Below are 20,750 nucleotides of genomic sequence, written 5' to 3'. Positions count from 1 at the left end.
AATATAAAAGCGTTTAGATCACTACTTAGCGATCTAAACGCTCTTATATTAGTTTACGCAGGGAGTAGTGGAGAAATGTATGTGCAGTTGCACACACTTGGCTCATATCACCTGATGCAGTGGATGTAAAGCCTGTTAGGACCTTCGTGGTCGACAATTTCGTGAAGTCTTTCTTACTACTGGAAGCGGACTTAATAATTGTTCCCTTCTATGTCTCCGTATGACATAATACCAGAATCTCGTGTAATAGCAAGAATTCAGTTCGTTCCCTCTTCAATCAATTATAATGTGTAAAGAGGTATCTCAGAATGTCATCATGTTAATCTTTTTTGTTTTTTGAATTCATTTATCTGTTTATCCATTGTGCTCCTTGCAGCAATCTGCTGACAAATTCATATATTCATGAAAAGCTTGTGTAGAAAACTTCTTCCATTCTATATGAAAGTCATCACCATCGTTTCGAGAACATGTGATAAACCAACTGATGAGCATTTAAAATTTACAGTAATTACAGAAAGTATGCTATAAAGCACTGAGATCCGTGATCCAGTGAATATATCTTTTTTCAGTGAAATACAGCGACTAACTTCTCCTGTATTAATGCAGCCCCAGCTGCATTATAACCCTAGATCACTGCCAATGTGGCCACAAATGCTATAAAATCCACAAGATAAAATAAGGAGGGTTTTAAGTCCACAGTTCAGGATCAACTTCATTCACTAATTGAATTTGTATATCAATGCATGCTTTACAATATCCGGGCATGATTCGCTTTTTTTGCTTGGAAACCAGCTATTTTATTGAATAATCAGGCTGATACAAATAGATGAACCTGGCCTCTACAACATGTGGCGAAGCATTGAGGATGCACACACACACCAACACGACCCTTAAGAACAGAAAAGCCGAGAAGAACATACACATCATCTTCAATCCACCAAGCGGCTAGCGCCTCCTTGTTTCATGGCAATGCACATTCCGTAACCAACAGGTTCTTTACCACCGACAAAGAGGTGAGGGTCCGAAACTCTGAGAGAACGCCTCTATGGCCGTTGCCTGAACCGTCAAAGCTGGCTGGAGAAGGAACAAAGTGGAAGCAGTGCGTAAACCTCAAAATAACGCCTCCAAGAGGGTTAATGATGCGCATCCATCTTTTTAGTGCCCAGCAAATCCAGTAGACTTCACACAATGCTGCATCCATTTTTCAATGCCCTACATTTGAACAGTGAATAGGTTGGTGTAAATTGTTTTCTGCAACAATCGTCCATTATACCAGTGGATGTTCTTAACAGTTGTAGTGCGCTGAGAATCTTCATAATTCCCCTCTAATGTTTCCCCATCTTGAATCTTTTGTATTATCTCACTTGGCATTTCAAAAAGCTCAAGGTTGTCGAGCTCTGTGAGGTTCTCGATGCCTTGCGGTATTTCAGTTAGCTCATCACAACGGCCTAGGATTAATAGATTTAGATGTACAAGACTCCCTTTTCGAAACTCGACGTGAGAAAGGTTAGGCATCTCATGTAAGCTCAGCTTCTTAAGAACTGGAAAACTGCCTTCTGGAAAGGTTAAGATCTTGTCGGTGTATGCATTCTTTAGGGTAAGATGTAACAGCCTGGGAAGTGATGAGAGCAATCCAATTGAATCTCCTCTGAGTTCAGATGAACACAACCGCAACTGCATGAGGTTATCAAGGTGCCCAAACCATGAAGGCAACTTACCTTTGGCTAACATTCCTGTCAATGAAAGTCTCTGTAGCTTTAGTGGGGGTGGATAAAATGGCTCCAGGTCCAATATTACATTAGCGTCCCGACTGACAATCCCCAAGCACAGAAGGCCGCTCATTGTGGAGATGGATGAGGGCAAATGAATAAGATTACTCTCATGCACACCAGATAGCTCTAAGCTCTTCATGTGTTTTAAGCTTTTTAAGGATTTGACCATCTTCTCATCAGCCTCAATGTATTTTAGAGTCTGCAGGCAAGTAAGATTTTGCAGCCCGTCTGGAAATTCAATTGCTGTACCAGGGAACGGAGAACTGAAGTCTGCAGATCGGCGTCTAAACACTATCAGGTGGCGCAGGTTATCGAGCTTTCTTATGCTTGGTGGTAGTCTCTGGACCCTGGACCACTTTGTATCTAAAGTTTGCAAGTTATGTAACTGTCCCAAATCCTGTGGAAGCTCTTCAATGAGAGTGGAACGGATGCCAAGATACCGCAGATTAAGAAGTTTGGTCAGTGAGCTAGGTAGTTTATCTATCTGAACGAACCATAAGTTTAATACGGTTAATAACCTAAAGCCAGACAAGACTGAAGAATCCATATCTGACTTAAATGCTCTGAAGGAGCGAAGCAATGTCATCTTTGGAACTGGTCGATGATCACTTGCCCATCGGTCAAGTATAAGATGACGGATTTTTTTGCTTGACTCCAATGTTGGCTGACATTTTGAGAATACAGTGAACCCTTCCTTTGCTGACCTTTGCAAAATCAAATCCCTGATCAGGTCATGAATGCAGAGCCGTTTCGCTCGTCCAAACTCATTCTTTAACGTGACCTGCAACAGGCTACGTTGCACGAGCTGGTGCAGGTAATCATCCGCAATCTCTTCCATTGTGCCCTGGCCCTTCTCCTCAAAATAGCCTTCTGCAATCCACAACCTGATCAGAATTTTCCTTTTGATCAAGAAATCTTCAGGGTATATACTGCAATACAGCAAACATCTCTTCAGGTGATAAGGCAGATCGTCAATGCTCAGATTCAGTATGCTTGACACTTGCCCAATTCCACGAACACTGCTTTCATTCCAGTCAAGGCTGTCATGGACATTCTTCCAAGCAAATTCCGTTCTATCCTTCAATGCAAGGAGGTTACCAACTGATACAATTGCTAATGGTAGACCACAACATCTGCCCAGTATCTTCAAAGCCCAATGCTCCAGATGATGCGGGCACTCCCGGTTGGCATCTTCCCTGAATGTGGTGTTACAAAACAAAGACCATGCTTCTTGCTCAGGGAGCGGTTCCAACATGATGGTCCTGGTGGAAGCTGCGAGAGAGGCAACATCTTGACTGCGTGTCGTGATGATTATCCGGCTCCCGGTTCCATCATCAACCAACGCATTGCGGATTTCATACCATGCATCGGCATCCCAGACATCATCCAGCAATAACAAGTACCTCTTCTTGGCGAGATGCCCACGCAAAGCTTCCACCAGCGACCGGTAGTCCATCTCGTCAATGTCTGGCATGCCGGCACGGGCGTCCCGGTGCAGTTCTTTGGCGATTTTCCTTAGAAGGTCATCCGTCGTGAAGTTCTTGGAGACGGACACCCACGCAGCGCAGTCGAAGTGGCGGCTTGAGGCGACCTCCTTGTACACGCTGGTGACCAGAGTGGTCTTGCCAACGCCGCCCATCCCGCACACAGCAACCAGAGAGCGCCGGGAGTCGAGGTCCTCCGTGAGCCATTTCATCAGTGACCTTCTGTGCGCCGCAAAGCCGACGATCTCCCCATCCTGCAAGAAATGCGCTGCTTCGGCTAGCTTCCGGCCTACGACGGCCGCGGAGCCGCCGTCCGGAGCGGAGCTTGACGCGGAGGCCTCGGCCGGCCGGATGCCGTACCGTTCCTTGGCGTCCGACAGGTCGCGGAGCCTCGCCCGCGCCTTGCCTAGCCGTCTGGCCAGAGCGAGCCACGCGCCGAAGTTCGCGCAGGCGCGGACGAAGCCGCCGCCGGAGAGGAAGGCGTACTCGTCCGCGGCGTCCTCCAGCTCGAAGCCGACGTCCCGGATCTGGTCCACCCAGGCGGAGGCGAGCGCGTCCGCGCCGCGGCGGGAGTCGGCGAACCGGAGGAACGCGCGGAGGAGCTCCAGGTCCCGTGCCGCGGCGGAGATGCCCGAGCGGACGGCGACGAGAGAGGAGATGTCGGCGGCCGGACTGCGCGACAGCGTTGCGGCGACCTTCGCCGAGAGCGATATCGCGATCATCTCCGCCATGACCTCGCTGTACGTGAGCTGCGTGGTGTGGCCTAGAAAGTGCTGCCCTATCCAGAAAGTCAGCGATTCTCTTTGACTGACGGCAGCGATCCGATTCTCTCTCTGTCTCGTTGGGAACAGTTTTTTTTTCTTTTCTTTTCTTTTCCTTTTGCTTGATCGTCTTGGAACAACTTTATGGGTTGAAAAAGACAGTGTCTAAGAGCAACTCCAACGCGACCACTATTTCGTCCACGCGCGTCCGTTTAGGTCACGGCGGACAGTAGTCGGCCCAACACGTTGATCAAAATGGACGCGCGCCCGTTTTTCGTCCGCCTGCCAAGCCATTCATGACCCATTTTTTAGCCTAATTTGTGTCGGCGCGGACACGAAACGGCCGCGCACGCCGCGCGGCAACTACCCCCTGGCCCACCAGTCGGTGGCAAAGCATCCATCATTCCCTCCACTTTCCCAAAAATCTCCCGCCCGCGCGCGCTCGGCCGCTCGCCATGGACGACGCCCTCGATTCCGCCGCCGGCCTCGCCTCCCTCACCTCGTCCGACCTCGCCTCCGCCCCTCTGGCAAAGGCAAGCCCCCGCGCCCCTCGCAAGACCCTCATGCCGCCCAAGAAGAAGCAGCTGACGTCGAAGGAGCGGGTCATGCAGTCGGCCAAGAGGAAGGGCCGGAGGCACGCGGTGGATGCAAGGGACGAAGCAGCGGCGGTCGCCGCCCTCGTCGATGCCGCGCAGCAGGAGGACACCAACGCCCGCGTTGCGGCGGCAACGAGGGAGGCCATGATCTACCTAGGTTTAAACCCTGGTCATCACGGGCTCGTCAATGTCGTCGTGGCCGCTGCCAGCACCGGCTCGTCCGTGTTCCCTCGGATGGTGCTGTCGGAGTCGCCTCGTGCGTCAGCTGCGCACCCGATTCCCGACTTCCACGTCTACCCGCAAGCCTCCCGACTCTCCGGGGAATGCTCAACGGAGCTGAGCCAGGTGGCTCCTCCACGCCCGCGCCCATCGACCTCAGCGCCACGCTGGTGGCCGGTGCCTCGTCATCCGGAGGGACCCGAAAACGCGCGTGGGAGATGCCAGCCGACGTGCTCCCGGGCGCCCGCAACCTGTTCGACACAATGGCGGCGGCCGGCGACGACGACACGACCAACCATTTCATGCAGAACATCATCTTCGAGAGCGGTGCGGCGGCCGCTTGCGGTGCCGCTGCGTCTGGCTATGATCCTGATGAGACCCAAAGCCAGGACGGCCGAGGGACGTTCACGCTGGCTACCTATGATCAAGCTGGCATGCAAGACGCCTTCATGCAAGATCAGGTCGGTCTCGAGGAGGAGGGCGAGTTGGACATCGACGGGGAGCCTTTGTTCGATGACAAGCTCGCCAACCAAGCCGCCGGAGCGAAGTCGAAGTGCAAGAGCAAGCGGATGAAGGCATACACGGCGGCCGAGGACAAGCTCCTTTGTGAGTGTTGGAGGGACATTGGGCAAGACCCCAAAGTCGGCGCCGAAAAAAACGCATCAACCTTTTGGATTCGTGTCCACCGTGAGTACCATGAGCGCAAGAAGTTTGCGCCATACCAAATTCATAGCACGCGCGGGTGGGTGTCCATTTCGAAGCGATGGAGGGTGATTCAACAAGAGTACAACAAGTTTTGTTGCACTCTTGAGAGCATCAAGGCACGCCCTGTGAGCGGCATCAGTATGCAAGACATGGTATACATGCGGCCCTCTTCGTTTTCATTCCGTTTATGCTTGCGTGTTCATTTGCATATCCATTTTCCCATATGCTTGCTTTTATCATTTGTAGCCCTTCCAATCTTTGGAGGCATTCAAGGTCCAACATGAAGGCAAGTCCTTCAACCTCTCCCATTGTTGGAGGGTCATCAACAGGGAGGAGAAGTTCAAGGTGCAATATGCCGCCCTCGTGGCGTGTGGGGGAAAGAAAGTCGTTGAGGAGGTTGGGGAGGGCGAGAAGCCACGGCCACGAGAGAAGACCAACTCCAAGAAGGAGGACAAGTGGGATGCGGCGTCCATCGCCTTGATCACAACCGTGGAGGGCATGATGACCAAGAAGAACTAAAGGAAGGAGAAGCGCCGGCAAGGCACGGAAGAGCAAATGAACGACTTTATGGAGATCCAAAGGATGAGGCTTGAGATGGAGGCGCATAAGAAACCGAGGATGCTTGCGATGGAGGCGAAGAAGCAAGCCAAGGTGCTAGAGATCGAGGCCGCCAATGCCAATACCAAGGCGAAAGAAGTAGCTCTTGCTAGCACTAGTAAGCATGCACGTGCAACGCACGTCTCGACTAAAATATGTTCTATTATGAAACTTAATAATTCTATCATAATGCAAACCTACTTTTTGAGAAGATGAAATCTCATGCAAAGAGCATAGAATTCCTTAGTCATACAAATGACTGAAGATTTTATGCTTTATGAATCAGCATGCCCACGTCCATTACTTAACTCTTACCAAAGATCATTAACTAATTGATAGAAAATCAGTTAATGAAGAAAATTAAATTTGGCCAAGCATATTTGCACTATGGCCATTCCCCCTTAGCTAGTGCATCTAGGCAACCAGGGCCATGACCAACACCTCACTGGCAACCACGGTACCATATTGATGTTCCTCAGGTAACACACAATACCATATAGATGTTCATCATGTAACGCAAACATAACTGTTTGTTCTATATCACAGCCATGATATAGTAAAATGTATAACTGACATAATTTGTCTGTTATTTAGAGCTTAGAGTCATCATTGTATCCAAACTGAACTAAATTTGAGGTATAATGTTTTCAATGAAGAAAAATATATCTTCAATATTACTTCTTTTTTTGAAATGAGAGGGTAGATCATGTTCTACCTTATATATTTCAAAAGGCCGAGGCCAAAGGATCATAAGATCCGTACATGGGGTTCATATTTTGCACCGTGGTGCAAGGCCATGAGAAGCCTGGAAGAGAGAACAAGGGAGAGGGGAGAAAAGAGCTGGGCAAGCTAAACTAAGCCAAAAGAGTTTGCGACCAAGCCATGATGGTTGCTCTATCTTCAGGGCGCCGAGCGCCGTGGCTCCATAGAGTTAACAATTCAGCGGCATACATTCTCGTATAAGGCGGGGACCAGCGCTTGTGATTGAAGACCCGGTCATTTCTGGCATGCCAAAGGGTGACGAAAGCAGCAGCAATCAGAATATGCAACTTGGGAGATGTAGGCCACCGTAGATGAGCACGTTGAACAAAGTCCAGTAAATCCATGGAGTTGTTAGCAGCGTCTAGTAGGTCAAACCTACTCTAGATAGCAGGGGCACAAATGCATCTCAAAGCTAGATGACTGATGGCCTCGACAGCCGGGCATATGTCGCAGCAAGCATGAGTAGCAATATAAGACCACTGTCTTTACCATATTATCTCGGGTATTCAGACGCTCCCAGAAAGCTAGCCAAAGAAAGATTTTGTGCTTTAAGGGGATAACAGGATCCCAAACCCACTGTTGGAACATGTTGTTGACACCTCTGAAGGTAAGGAGGTGGTAGAAGAATGCAGTAGTTACTTCTTTGTTGTGGAGAAACGAGATACGGCGATCCTGACCGGTAGAAGAGGGTTGTACACCTAGCAACAGTTCTTGGAGAGCCTGCAATTCTCGAGCTGCCGTTCGGGACAAATTTGGGTGTAGCTGAATGTGCCAACCACTGTCAGAGAACTGTGAGGCAACACTGCACCCCAGACTCTTGACATAAGAGAAAAGAACTGGGAATGCATGACACAAACGTCCAGCAGGCAACCATTTGTCCTTCCAGAAAGAGATAAGGCGTCCAGTACCCAAGGAGCAGCTGGAGGCAGACATGACTAGGGGAATGAACTGTTTGAACCCCTTCCAAATTGACGTATCCCTGTAATGAGCACCAGGTAACACCGTATTTTGACAGTGTTGGGCCGCAAACCACTGGAAGCAAGGGATATCAGACCACTGCAAGACCTTGGCCACGAATTTGCACAGCATAGCTTTGTTGTGAGCATAAAGATCTCTCACGCCAAGTCCACTAGACTCCTTTGGTAAGGTGACGTGCTCCCATGCCACCAGACACTGGCCACCTCTAACATGATTCTTTCCCTGCCAAAAGAATGCACGTAACAGGCTCTCAAGTTTAGCAATGGACTCCTTGGGCCATAGAAAGCATGTCATAAAGTAGCTCGGGATACTAGCGAGGACTGAGTTGATCAAAGTCAGACGGACACCAGGGGACAGCAGGGCAGCCAACCAGCCGGACAGCCGCTTATCAACCCTGTGAATAACTGGAAGAAGCATGCCATGTCTGATCTTGTGCAGAGAGAGAGGGAGGCCAAGGTATGTGCAGGGAAACGAAGAGACGGGGCAACCGAAGAGAGCAGCAATCTGGTTAGCAACCGAACTGTCCAAGCATATGGGGACCAAGGTGCTCTTGTGAAAGTTAATCTGCAACCCCGAGAAGTCCGAAAAAGCTGTAAGAATTTGCTTAACGAGGCTGGCCTGCTGCATGTTGCCCTTGAAAAGTATCAGTGTGTCGTCTGCATATTGCAATACAGGGAACAAACGATCCGATCCAAGAGGGTGAACCAGGTTACCCGCCTCGAACTGTGCACAACATAGCCTCTGCAGCACATCTGCAACCAGGATGAACAGGTATGGTGATGTGGAATCACCCTGCCTTAGTCCTTTCTTAGCCTTGAAAGGATCACCAAGTTCACCATTAACCATAACTCTCGAGCTGGCTGTTGAAAGAAGCGAAGAGATCCAACTGATCCATCTCCGAGGGAAACCTCGGGCTTCCATTATAGTATATAGGCACTGCCAACTGACCGTATCAAAGGCTTTGCAGAAATCAAGCTTGAGCGCTACCATAGGAAGATTTCTCTTATGGGCAGATTGAACCATGTCAGCGGCCAAGGCAAAGTTTTCCACAATGGACCTTCCTTTGGCAAAACCAGACTGAAAGGAGTGAATTAGACCCGGTATCTGACACTGCAATCTGCGGGCAAAAACCTTGCTGGCCAACTTTGGTATGCTATGAACAATGAAGATATTACTTTCTTCTTACCAATTTTTTCTTAAATTGAGATTATATCCACAATCGACGATTAACCACGACTTGCACACTCAAAAGGACTACAAGCTCCTGCCAAAAGGGCCCTTCTAACTTTCGGCCGATAAACAAATACGTACTCCCCTGATGAGTAGATTGTACTACAACGGTGCGCTGCACACTCAGTCACTGAGATACTTGGGTGGTTTTTTTTAAACTATGATGATTTTTATAGCAAATTCGGAAATTATACGGCCTAATGCATAAAAATCAAAACTATGACCCCGTCGGCCTTCTGTTGGCCGAAGAGGGACTTTTCGGCCTACCGTTGGCCAAAGTGGGCTCTTCAGCCGTTGGCCGTGCCCAGCTGGGCCGAAGAGCACTTTTCGGCTTCCCGTTGGCCGAAAAGTGTCAGGGACACAAAACGTAATTAAGATTGCCTCAAATGAAAAAGTTATCAACATGAAAAATCTTCGTCTCGTCGAAATGGTTGATTTTGATATAAAAATTGTCTTAATCCGACGTCGTATGCAACCTGTAGAGTCAAAACAAGGTCAGGGGCAGAAGTTGCAGAGTTACTTCGGACAGACCGAATGGATGTCAGAAAATTTGTCACGGGACACCTGGTGGACTCGGTGAGACCGTATGGAATACAGAAGAGTACACAAGTTTGGTCACGTTCACTCGGTGAGACCGAACCAAACCACTCGGAGGCTCCGAAAAATTGCCAAAGATTTTTGGATAGAATTTTTAGTCCTTTTATTGTACGGGAAGTCCAGCCGCCTCATAAATCGATGTGGGCATTGTTCGTCTGCACCGGGAAGACACATGCCGGCATTGAAGAAATGTCTCGGTTGCAATGGCAGGAATTGAGACGAAAAGTTTAGGCGGTGGCGTCATCCACCATGCAAAGTAGAGGCAATGGTCACCTCTTAGGCCCGTCACCGTGCACCCTCGACGTCGGGGGTGATGCACACAAAAACGTCACCGTGTACGCTCGACGCTGGGGGTGATGCACCGTAGCTCATGTCGAAGAAGACCCGGCAAAAAGCGCGGTACGCGAGCAGTCTTCCCGGTGCAGACGAACTATTTTTTGATCAAAAATCCTAACTTTAATTCGGACAGGAATCTTTGGTAATTTTTCGGATCCATTTGGAGCCTCCGAGTGGTTTGGTTCGGTCTCACAGAGCGAACCTGACCAAACTTGTTCACTCTTCTATATTTCACACGGTCTCACCGAATGCACCGGGTGTCCCGTGACAAATTTTCTGACATCCATTCGGTCTATCCGAAGTAACTCTGCAGCTTCTGCCCCTGACCTTGTTTTGGCTCTGCAGGTTGCATACGAGCTCGGATTAAGACGATCTTTATATCAAAATCAACTGTTTCAACGAGATGAAGATTTTTCATGTTGATAACTTTTTCATTTGAGGCCATATTAATTACGTTTTATGCCCCTGACACTTTTAGGCCAACGGGAAGCCGAAAAGTGCTCTTCGGCCCAGGTGGGCACTCTTCGGCCAACGGGAGGCCGAAGAGCCCACTTCGGCCAACGGTAGGCCGAAAAGTCCCTCTTCGGCCAACAGAAGGCCGACGGGGTCATAGTGTCGATTTTTATGTATTAGGCTGTATAGTTTCTGAATTTGCTATAAAAATCATCATAGTTTCAAAAAAATCGAGATACTCTGGCCGCCATTCCCCATTCTTCTGGTCGCCAAGTCCCCCTCTCTCCACCTCGTCAGGCCGCACCTCCCCATCGTCCCTGCCGCCGACGCGAGGTTCGCCCGGCCCTTCTCATCGAATCTGGTCGCCTCCCTGCCCGAGGTGGCGCTCGAGCTCCGCATGCTCGCGGCCGACCCTGCGCAAGGCACCGTCTGAGGCGGACGCGGAGGCGCGGTATTCATCTCCAACGGATCCGCGGCCGCGGCCATCCCGCGCCGGCGTTGCTCGAGCACGGAGCGGGCACTGTCACCTCACCAGCGGTTCGGGCGCTTCGCTTTCGCCCGCGAGCTGCCCCGAGATGCGTGTCGGGCCGCGGAGAGGGAGGAGTCGGAGAAGTAGGCGCTGGTATGGGAGGAAACAGAGAGGAGGCGGAATGGGAAGTAGATGGGGCTGGCGGTGGGGATCACCGCGGGCGTCGCGCTCATCGTTGCCTTCGCCCGCTGCGAGAACTCCCGCTCCAAGCGCAGGCGCAGCTGGTAAGCTCATGCGCCCCCCTCCGCAGCTAGATATGAGGATGTACTTATTGGTAACAGTGATTTGGTTCTACTAATTACAAATTTCAAGTTTCTACTGAACATTATCTCGATCTGCAGTAGCTTTGCTTTGTTGTTGAACTTTGCTGTAGTAGCTTTGCTTACTGAACATTCTGTCGATTTGCAGTAGCTTTGCTTTGTTGTTGTGGATGCCACACAATTTATTTATTTTTGAAGTAGTGAGATGTCACAAGCAGCCTATGGTTTTAAATGAGATCACTTACATATCATCTGTTTGTTGATTTATATTTACTTGCAATGCCTGTGTAGGGAGGTTCAAGCTAGCTGAGATTTCAGCCACGTTTTGGTGGATTTCTTGCAGCAACTTCAGAGAATCTTGTGTCTATACTAGATGTGGAAACACAGGCTTTTGTGAGGATATTTGAGGTTTATATTGGATGGCTCTAACATCTATATTTGTACATCACAACTGGATGCAAATCTCTCGGTATCTATTTCTTTGTTTAATTGTTTAGTCAACTTTTTGGGATTTCCAATTAAACAATTGATATGCACAAGTAGATGCGATTCTGAAAAGAACATGGGTCTAAAGTGATGATCAATTTATATTTACTCAAAGGCACTTATGCACACATATATCCAGCTTCTTTACTTCGTGGTTTTTAACATGTTTAATCATGCGCTGCAGTCCGGCTCACGCCCCTCATCTTTGGGGAATTAGCTGGATCCAAATGTGATGGACAGCGAGTCGCCTCCGCCGGCCTCCTCCCCCAAGACTACGGGCGACGCTGAAGTGTTGTCCCGAAGGACCCTCCCCTTCCAGGGAGAGGTACAGGAGGCCGTCCAGGTGGCGCCAGAGGGTGAGACCTCGGCCGTCGGACACATGGGGGACAGATCCCCCTGGAAACTGGCGATGGGGGACATACCCAATTCGGCCCCCAGCCGAAAACTATTCCGGAGGCCCATACCGCTCCGGAATCAGGTAAGCAGCCTCCTTTGAAAGAGGGTGGTGCACCTATTCTGCCGCTGACCTCTGTCCACCCAGAGGCACCGGATACTTTACTGGAAGCGCTTCAAGGTGCTTCCATTGTGGAAGAACACCGTATCCTTATGGGTACGGTGGTTGAGAAGGTTCAGTCCGCTAAGAGCGGACTGACCGAAGCCTGTGTCAGCCTTCTAACAGGCTTTGAGGTATGTGACGGAATTATGCAAAAAGAATGTCATAGTATAGGCAGTAGCCCCTGAGACTCTGTCCGGTGTTCGAAAAGAAAAGTCGGGCAGAGGATCAAATAATTTTCACAGGACACTAATCATGTGTGTGAATAAGCAGGCGTCGATGTTGGCTGCGACCTCCATTCTGACGAAGTCTCCAAATTGAAGCAGAGGCTGGAGCAGGTCGAGCAAGGTATGCAATGGACTATTCAGATCTAGAATGATATGAATTGTTTGTGTTGATCATGTTATCATGATATTTCATAGGAGCTGCGGCCGAGGTGGAGTCCCTCAAGAACGCGCTGGCCGAGTCCTAGAAGAAAGCGGAGAAGGAACAAGCCGCCCGCAAAAAACACGAGTCAAGGGTCAGGGAGGTGTAGCAGGAGCTCAAGGACGCCGTAGAGAAATGCGAGTCCTTGGAGCGCAAGATTGTAGACCAAGAGTCCGAACTTGCTAAGGCCCGCCAAAGTGCGCAAGAGGCCCGGGTTGAAACCCAGGGCGCCCTCCGGGAAATCCAAGAGGCCAAGCAAATTGAGGCGGGTAAGGCCTTTATTGTGCAGAGCAAATTTATGAAGAAAAGGTACCTCTTACTAACCCGGGTTTGGAGTTCCCCAGGAACGTTTGCGGATCTGCCTCACCGTGTTGCTGATGTTGCGGAGTTCTTCCGAGCCGAAGAGGGGAGCTCAACGGAGAAGCTGTTCTGGTCGCAATACCTTGCGCCAGAGCATCCGGTTTCCCTCAGCGATCAGCTGAAACAGCTGACTGAACTGCATAGGGTGGCCGGATTGGCCATGAAGGATTTGATAATCCATCTATGGTATGCCGAAGCCATGCCTAGCAGCCACTTCGGGCTCGTGAAGCGGTTGGTCGATGCCTGCCCTAGGCTTGATGCCATAAAGCGGTCGGTCCATCGAGGGTGCGCGGATGGCCTTCGCCCGTGTTAAGGTGCAGTGGGCGAAGATGAACGACGTCAAGCTCGCGACCGAGGGACCGCCTGAGGGCAAAGAGCACCGCACGCCCGAGCGGTATTTTGATGATGTCCTGGAAGGATCCCGCATTGTAGAGGGCCAGTGTGCGAAGGACATTATCTTTGAATAAATGTATTCATGTTATCCAGTCCTGTATTATGGAACAAAGACTATATGTAATATATTGCTTGTTGTTGTGTGAAAATATTTCCTCCTGTGCGGCCGTTTTATTAAATCTGAGAGTTGGCCGGTCGTCGGCTTCAGCCCCACGTAGGTAGTATTGGGGTGTTCGGGTTGGAACCTAAACACACTTGACCCAAGAGTTTGGTCCTTTAAGGAGGTGTTTAGTGCAGAGAACCATGCAATCGGACTATGTGGCTTTATCACCCTCACTTAGCCATAGGAGTTTGACAATAGGAGTGTAGGCGCAGCCCCTAGTTAGTATTTGTTTTATCCGGACTAGGGCGCTGTAGACACCTGATCGGGTGGAAGCCAATCCGTCGCATAATGCGGAAAAAATCGCAAGAGATTTATGTTTAGCCACCGAATAGCTGACCAGCCCTCGCCGCATCATGACAGTCAGTTTTCGGCTTTCTCTACTGAGGTGTTTGTCTGGATAAACCAGAAACACAATCGCAGTAGTTCTCCCTTTACTACCCTACACTACAAAATAAAGACACATCCGTGACATTTTGGGCCAAACGAAAAAAATTCTGTCATACTTATGACACTTCTATGACGATAATTGTGACAAAACCCGGTATCATCATAGATGTGGTGGGCTCCTACTTCTATGACAAAAAATCATGACAGAAAATGGGCTTTTCGTCCTGGGCGGGCCGGAGACGCAGCTGCATGACATTCTTTGGGCCATCCATGACGGAAAAAAAACCGTGGTAGAAGCGAGGGCGAGGAAAATATCGGGGTGTTCCCGGTTACGGTGGGTGGTCGGGGCCGAGCGATGCGTGTTTCTCTCGTACACGCACACGCGTGGGTGCGAGGCGTTGGGCTCTAACTGAACCCGAGCGAGGCGTTAAGCTCTAACTGAACCCGAGCGATTGCACTGCAGGCTACGTGTTACTGAACCCGAGCGATCGATCGATGGCTGTTAACTGAACCCGATCGAGCGATTCCTTCGCGACTGCTGCTAACTGAAGCCGATCGATGCTGCCTCTGGATGAACAGTGAGTGTTGCTGGGGGGGTTTGGATGAACAGTTCCCGGTGGGGGTGGATGAACAGGACCCCGTGGTGTTGCCTCTGGATGAACAGGACCCCGATCGATCGAGCCGGTTGGGGCTGGATGAACAGGACCCCGTGGAGGGCTGGATGAACAGGACCACACCATGGAGGGCTGGATGAACGGTGGAGGGCTGGATGAACAGTAGCCCATGGAGGGGTGGTTGAACATGAGCCCGTGGAGAGGGCTGGTTGAACAGTAGCCGGTGGAGTAGCGTGCGGTTGAGGCTGGATGAACAGGAGCCCGTGGATGAACAGTCGCAGGTGGAGGCTGGAGGAGGTCGACGGTGGATGAACAGTAGCCCGTGGAGGCTGGAGGGGGTCGACGGTGGAGATGAATAGTATCCCGTGGAGTCCCGTTTTGCGGTACGCCACACCCCTCGCGATGAACAGGACCCCCATTTCGACCGTAGCACTCCAACACAAGTTCGTTTCCTCCGTTTTGCGGTACGCCACACCCCTCCCGATCAACAGGACCCCCATTTCGACCGTAGGAGGTCCGTTTCCTCCGTTTTGCGGTACGCCAGACCCCTACCGATGAACAGGATCCCGTTTCGAACGTGGCCAGTCGAACACAAGGCCGTTTCCTCCGTTCTGCGGTACGCCAGGCCTCGTTTCCATCGGCTGTTCCGTCCAAGCCGGTTGGCTCCCACGCGTTTCGTTGCCTCCCAATGAACACGACGCATTCCGTTGCCTCCCCATGAACACGATGACGACGCTATTTTTTTTGCGGGCGACGACGTCGCTGTTTCTCCATTCCGATCCAGCCATGTACACGAGCCCTGCCCGTACGTATGCGCGAGTAGGCGTTCGAGACCCCGCCCGTATGTACGTACGTGGCCATATTTTATTTCTTGCACACTGGCCGCTGTACGTACGTGTACATGCTACATGCGCGCCTCTACTACGACACGTGCACGCCTCTACATCGACCAGTATGTACGTACACGTTCGCGACCAGAATGACAACGCTACGTACGCTTCGACCAGGTGGGTCCCGACTGTCAGGCACTTCCTTGCGTGCGAAGATGTAGCTGGTGGGTCCCAGCAGTCAGGGGGCGAATTGTTTTTTTTGCCCGGACGCACTTCCTTGCATGCGAAGATGTAGCTGGTAGGTCCCATCAGTCAGGGGGAAATGTTTTTTTCGTGAAATACGGTTGCCCGTCCGGTGGGTCCCTGTTGTCAGGTGGAGGAATCATTATTTTCCGCGTAATAAGGAGGCACTTCCTTGCTGCGGCCGTGGACCCAGTTGTCAGCCTCTCCACGTACAGTCCACGTCTGATGGAAGCCGTTCCTTGACCACGTTGACCACACCGCGCCGAGAGCACCAGGGCGGTGGACGACGGCGAGGCCTAGGAAGGGGACGACGCGGAGCCGGGGAAGACGCGGCAGTGGATGCCCACGCGTAGAGGAGTATGAGGGTTCACTGGTTCGCTGCGATGTGAGGCTGCCGTTGCCGCAGAATAACAGGGGGTGTGGGTGAGTAGAGGGATGGCCTGGCCAACGATGGGAGTAGTAGGGGGCAGTGAGGCCTCCGCCACATCGCAGCCGGCCACGGGAGGCAGGAGCACGAGGCACGACCGACGCTGGTTTGGGCGGCTAGAGCAAGAAGACCAGAGGTTGAAGAAGCACAACGGCTGTTGGATGGACATCGTACGGTCACTGGAGCTAGAATCATGCATATTGACTAAGTTGACAAGCTCTCCATCCCCGTCAACTTAGTAGGCCCACAAGTCAGCCTGCCACTATACTGGGTCCCAGCTAGCAGGGGGAGTATTCATTTTTTTTGTGCGTAATAAGGAGGCACTTCCTTGCGTGCGAAGATATAGCTGGTGGATCCGAGCTGTCAGCGGAGGTAACGTTTTTTCACGAAATACAAAGGCTCTTTCAGTGGGTCCCAGATGTCAGGTGGAGGAATCATTATTTTGCACGTAATAAGGAGGCATTTCCTTGCGTGCGGCCGTGGACCCAGCTATCAGCCTCTCCATATACAGTCCACTTCAGATGTATGTCGGTCGTTGACCACGTTGACCAGGCCGCGCCGAGAGCACCAGGGCGGTGGACGACGGCGAGGCCTAGGAAGGGAACGACACGGAGGCAGGGAAGACTCGGAAGTTGTTTCCCACGCGGAGGGGAGTACGACTGTACGAGGGTTTACTGGTTCGTCTGCCGTCGCCGGAGAATAACAGCAGGTGTGGGTGAGTAGAGGGATGGCTAGGCCAGCGATGGGAGTACGGTGGGGCGGTGACGCCTGCGCGGCAGCACAGCCGGCCGCGGGAAGGAGGGAGCAGGCAGTTCCGCCGGTGCTTGTTTGAGCGGCTGGAGCAGGAAGAGCAGAGATTGAAGAAGCATTACGGCCGTTGGATGGACATCCAACAGCCCATATTCTTTTTGTTAGCATTACAGCCCATAATGTGGCCACGGTTAAAAAATTGTACGAAATTTTGCATATTTCGGTGCGGTCCGAACTGTTTTTAATCCCGAAATTTTGAGTCACATTCAAACTGATTTTAAAAATAAATGTATATCAATGTAAAATCCAACAAATTGTCCACGCATAAAAATCAATGCAATTTAAAATCTCGAAATGAAAAAAAGAAATTTGAAACTAATTGCCGGTTTGATGTGTTTTAAAAATGTACAGTCCATTTCTCATTACTGATAGGCCATTTTCTCGGCCAGCCGAATGAAGCTCTCCTCGTCTTGATAGATTTGCAGCCCAACAGGCCTGACAAAGCGACTTACTTGGCAAATCACAAAAAAACTAGGTTGTGGCCGTGGACCCAGCTGTCAGCCTCTCCACGTACAGTACTCTTGCGATGGAAGTCGGTCGTTGACCACATTGACCACGCCGCGCCGAGAGCACCAAGGCGGTGGACGACAGCAAGGCCTAGGAAGGGAACGACGTGGAGCCGAGGAAGACGCGGCAGTGGATGCCCACGCGGAGAGGAGTACGAGGGTTCACTGGTTCGGCTGCAGTGTGAGGCTGCCGTCGCCGCAGAATAACAGGGGGTGTGGGTGAGTAGAGGGATGCCCTGGCCAGCGGTGGGAGTAGTAGGGGGCGGTGAGGCCTTCGCGGCATCACAGTCGGCCACGGGAGGCAGGAGCACGCGGCACGACCGGCGCTGGTTTGGGCGGCTGGAGCAAGAAGACCAGAGGTTGAAGAAGCACTACTGCCGTTGGATGAACATCGTACGGTAACTAGAGCTAGAATCGTTCATATTGACTAAGTTGACAAAGCCCTCCGTCCCCGTCAACTTGGTAGGCCCACAAGTCAGCCTCCCACTATGCTGGGTTCCAGCTGGCAGGGAGAGTATTCATTTTTTGTGCGTAATAAGGAGGCACTTCCTTGCGTGCGAAGGTAGCTGGTGGGTCCGACCTGTCAGCGGGGGGCACGTTTTTTTCGCGAAATACAGAGGCCCTTCCGGTGGGTCCCAGATGTCAGGTGGAGGAATCAAAGACTTGAGAAGGCGTACAGAACAAGCTAGCGTACCAGTAAAGAGACGTTGCTGAGTTTTAGAAAAAGAGAGACGTGCTCCTGTAGCTGGTTCGAATCCAAACCTAGACTATGACTATATATGGTGCTATGCTACTCTGCAAGTAATGAAACTGACATATCCAACGTTCGCTTCTCCACTTCTCTACTTACTCTGCCTAGCATCAGAAGCTCTGGCTGCAGCAACCATGTCCGCTGGCTGCTCGTCCACCTGCTCTTCAGCAGGCAACAACCAAATATGCACCAAGTCGCCACCCGTACCATCGCCTGTGGGTCTCATCACACCCCCGTCGGCACGCGCACCGCAGGCGGTTGCTCATCGCAACCCGCTGCCGTTGGTGTGGTGCCACTGCTGCTAATCATGCAGAGTCATCCGTCGCGTCTCAACCACAATCCTCAACCCTGGCCGAGTCTTCTACAAATGCCCGAATCATGGGGTAATAATATGTTTAAGTGTTGTTCTGCTGCTTTCAGTTGCTGATTTTTTTAATAGTTTGGTTGATGATCTTCCAATTTGATTCGTGCAGAAAAGGGAAGATTTGTGTGATTTATATTTCTGGGAAGTTGCTGATGTGGGGGAGGGCAACTATGCTGATTATTTGGTTAGCCGAGGAATCCCAATACCAGCAGGTTGGGGTGTTGGACAAGTAACTGAAGGAACGGCAGAAGAGGAAGATGCAGAGCAGAAGGTTAAAGATGCAGTTCCTCTGATCATGGCCAAGCAACAGCTGCTGAACGACCTTGACAGCAATGAGGAGATGAAAGAGCTTGTGAAGATAATGGGCAAAATCGATGTGCTCTGTAGGATGATTGTCTCTTTATTTGCAGTGTATGTAGCACTCGTGATGTATTCAGTGGCTATGACATGAGCACTTTGCTGAAACTAGTAATGAATGAAACCTGTGTAGCAGGCTGGGCGTAGTGTTGTGAACATCTAATGATTTCTATTAACAGAAATCAGGGGGTATCCCCTTTTGCTCATAAATAAATAAATAGCAGAGGCCCTTTTGGTAATAAATAAATAAATTAGTAGAGGCCTTGTCGGGTCGGCTTTGTTCTCATTCGAAGACGTTGAGCAAATTGCAATCCAACAACAAACTATGTCATCAAATTCAAGTTTCAGAGCCAAATATGAGTACAACTAAACAACAATGTCATCATGTTTTAGTCGTCATACAATCACCAAACACAAATCAGCATACATAACAAGTGATGTTCTCACAGGAAAATACTAAACAACATGTTCATCAGGTTTCAGTTGTCATAGCAAACACAATTTCACATAGTAGATAAAAAAACGCCTTCTGACAGGCAAATACGACAAAAGCAATGTAATCATCATCCGCAGCAGCAGCGTCAACATCTTCGCCATGTGTATCAGTCTGAATCATAATTCTCCATGGTGTCATCTTCTTCTTCGTCCTCAACGTCCTCGAACGTTGGCTTCTTCTTGATCAACTCTTGTATGTCCACAGCATGACAGGCAATCTTTTCGCCGGCGTCATTGACGTGATGGTTCTCAAAGATATTAGGAAAATCTGTGTTATCTTGTACATCAGGAGCAGTGTAAGCATCATCTTGTTGTGCAACTTCATTAAACGAATTCCTCTGCTCAAACCTTTGCAATACTTTCCAGTCATCGCTACGTGCAAATGTGTCTTCCAAGAAAAATATCTGTGTTGCTTGATTTGCCAAAATAAAAGGCTCGTTGGTCTGGTACGCCGCCTTGACATTGATGGATTTGAAATAATCATCAGCTCTAGGTTTTGCGATCCGGGAAAACAGGTTATACCAACGACAGCACAACAGAACCACACACCGATGATCCTCGAAACTGGAGATATACTGCAACTGAACAATGTCTGTTATGTTAGCATACATTTCAGTTGTCTCTTTGTCATACGTATCCGTGCTCATGATGGCACTGTTTTGTGTCTTCCTGCCTTCGTCTCGTGCAAGGGTGTTGTAGTGCACATCTCCAACAACGCAAGATTCATAATGTCTTACCCGAGTATCAGGACCCATTGCTAGTGAGTAAAGGGCATCATCAACTGCCTGCCCATCCTCCCGCATCTTCTTAACCTATGGTTAGAAAATAGACAAGATGATCATCTTATGTACTCAATATATTAAAAAAATTGACAGTGCAATTCAAAAGCTTACATGGCTCTTGAACCATTTCGCGAATCCTGCCATAACCAGTTTGTCAATGTTTCTTTGATTTTGCGGCAGTAACTCCTTTTTGTAGATGCTGCACAACATAGTGATCGCGTCAAACATCTAAATATATAAGAATGTGCTGCAAGTTTAGTAGATTACGATGTATAAGCTGCAGTACTTAGCACTTACTTGATATAAGGTAGTATCTCAGGACAGTTATTCAACACATACCAAACCATTTTGTCCAAATCTTTAGGTTTGTCCTCTTGTCGACTCTTCCCTGTAACTCGAACAGAATAATCGAAAACATTGAGCCCGGGATTGTCTTCATCCACCTCTTTGCTAAGCTGATTAGCTGTTTCAATGTATTTTGAGCAAAATGTCAACGCTTCTGTAGCAATGTAGGCCTCTGCAAT

General features: G+C 50.0%; 1 protein-coding gene and 1 long non-coding RNA gene across 3 annotated transcripts; one reads left to right on the top strand and one right to left on the bottom strand.

Annotated features, from left to right (window-relative positions):
- Positions 1-685: 685 nt before the first annotated feature.
- LOC109782719 (disease resistance protein RPM1) lies at positions 686-4,163 on the bottom strand. Its single transcript, XM_020341337.4, has one exon. It carries the CDS (start codon positions 3,985-3,987, stop codon positions 1,213-1,215), a length of 2,775 nt encoding a protein of 924 aa, XP_020196926.1. The 5' UTR covers positions 3,988-4,163; the 3' UTR covers positions 686-1,212.
- Positions 4,164-10,722: 6,559 nt separating this feature from the next.
- Positions 10,723-13,646, top strand: LOC109782715 (uncharacterized). 2 transcript variants are annotated; one of them, XR_012203213.1, is made up of 6 exons: positions 10,723-11,243; positions 11,571-11,687; positions 11,950-12,452; positions 12,592-12,666; positions 12,741-13,013; positions 13,089-13,646. It is a non-coding gene; the product is annotated as an uncharacterized lncRNA (long non-coding RNA). The 2 variants fall into 2 exon arrangements; XR_002237550.4 differs by having other exon boundaries at positions 11,571-11,748.
- Positions 13,647-20,750: the final 7,104 nt, after the last annotated feature.

This window comes from Aegilops tauschii, chromosome 2 (genome assembly GCF_002575655.3).
Source record: "Aegilops tauschii subsp. strangulata cultivar AL8/78 chromosome 2, Aet v6.0, whole genome shotgun sequence".
NCBI lineage: Eukaryota > Viridiplantae > Streptophyta > Magnoliopsida > Poales > Poaceae > Aegilops > Aegilops tauschii.
This window is presented reverse-complemented; position numbering and strand designations above follow the sequence as displayed.

Coding starts and splice junctions, on each gene's coding strand:
- LOC109782719 (XM_020341337.4), bottom strand. CDS start 3,987: ATGGCGGAGATGATCGCGATATCGCTCTCGGCGAAGGTCGCCGCAACG.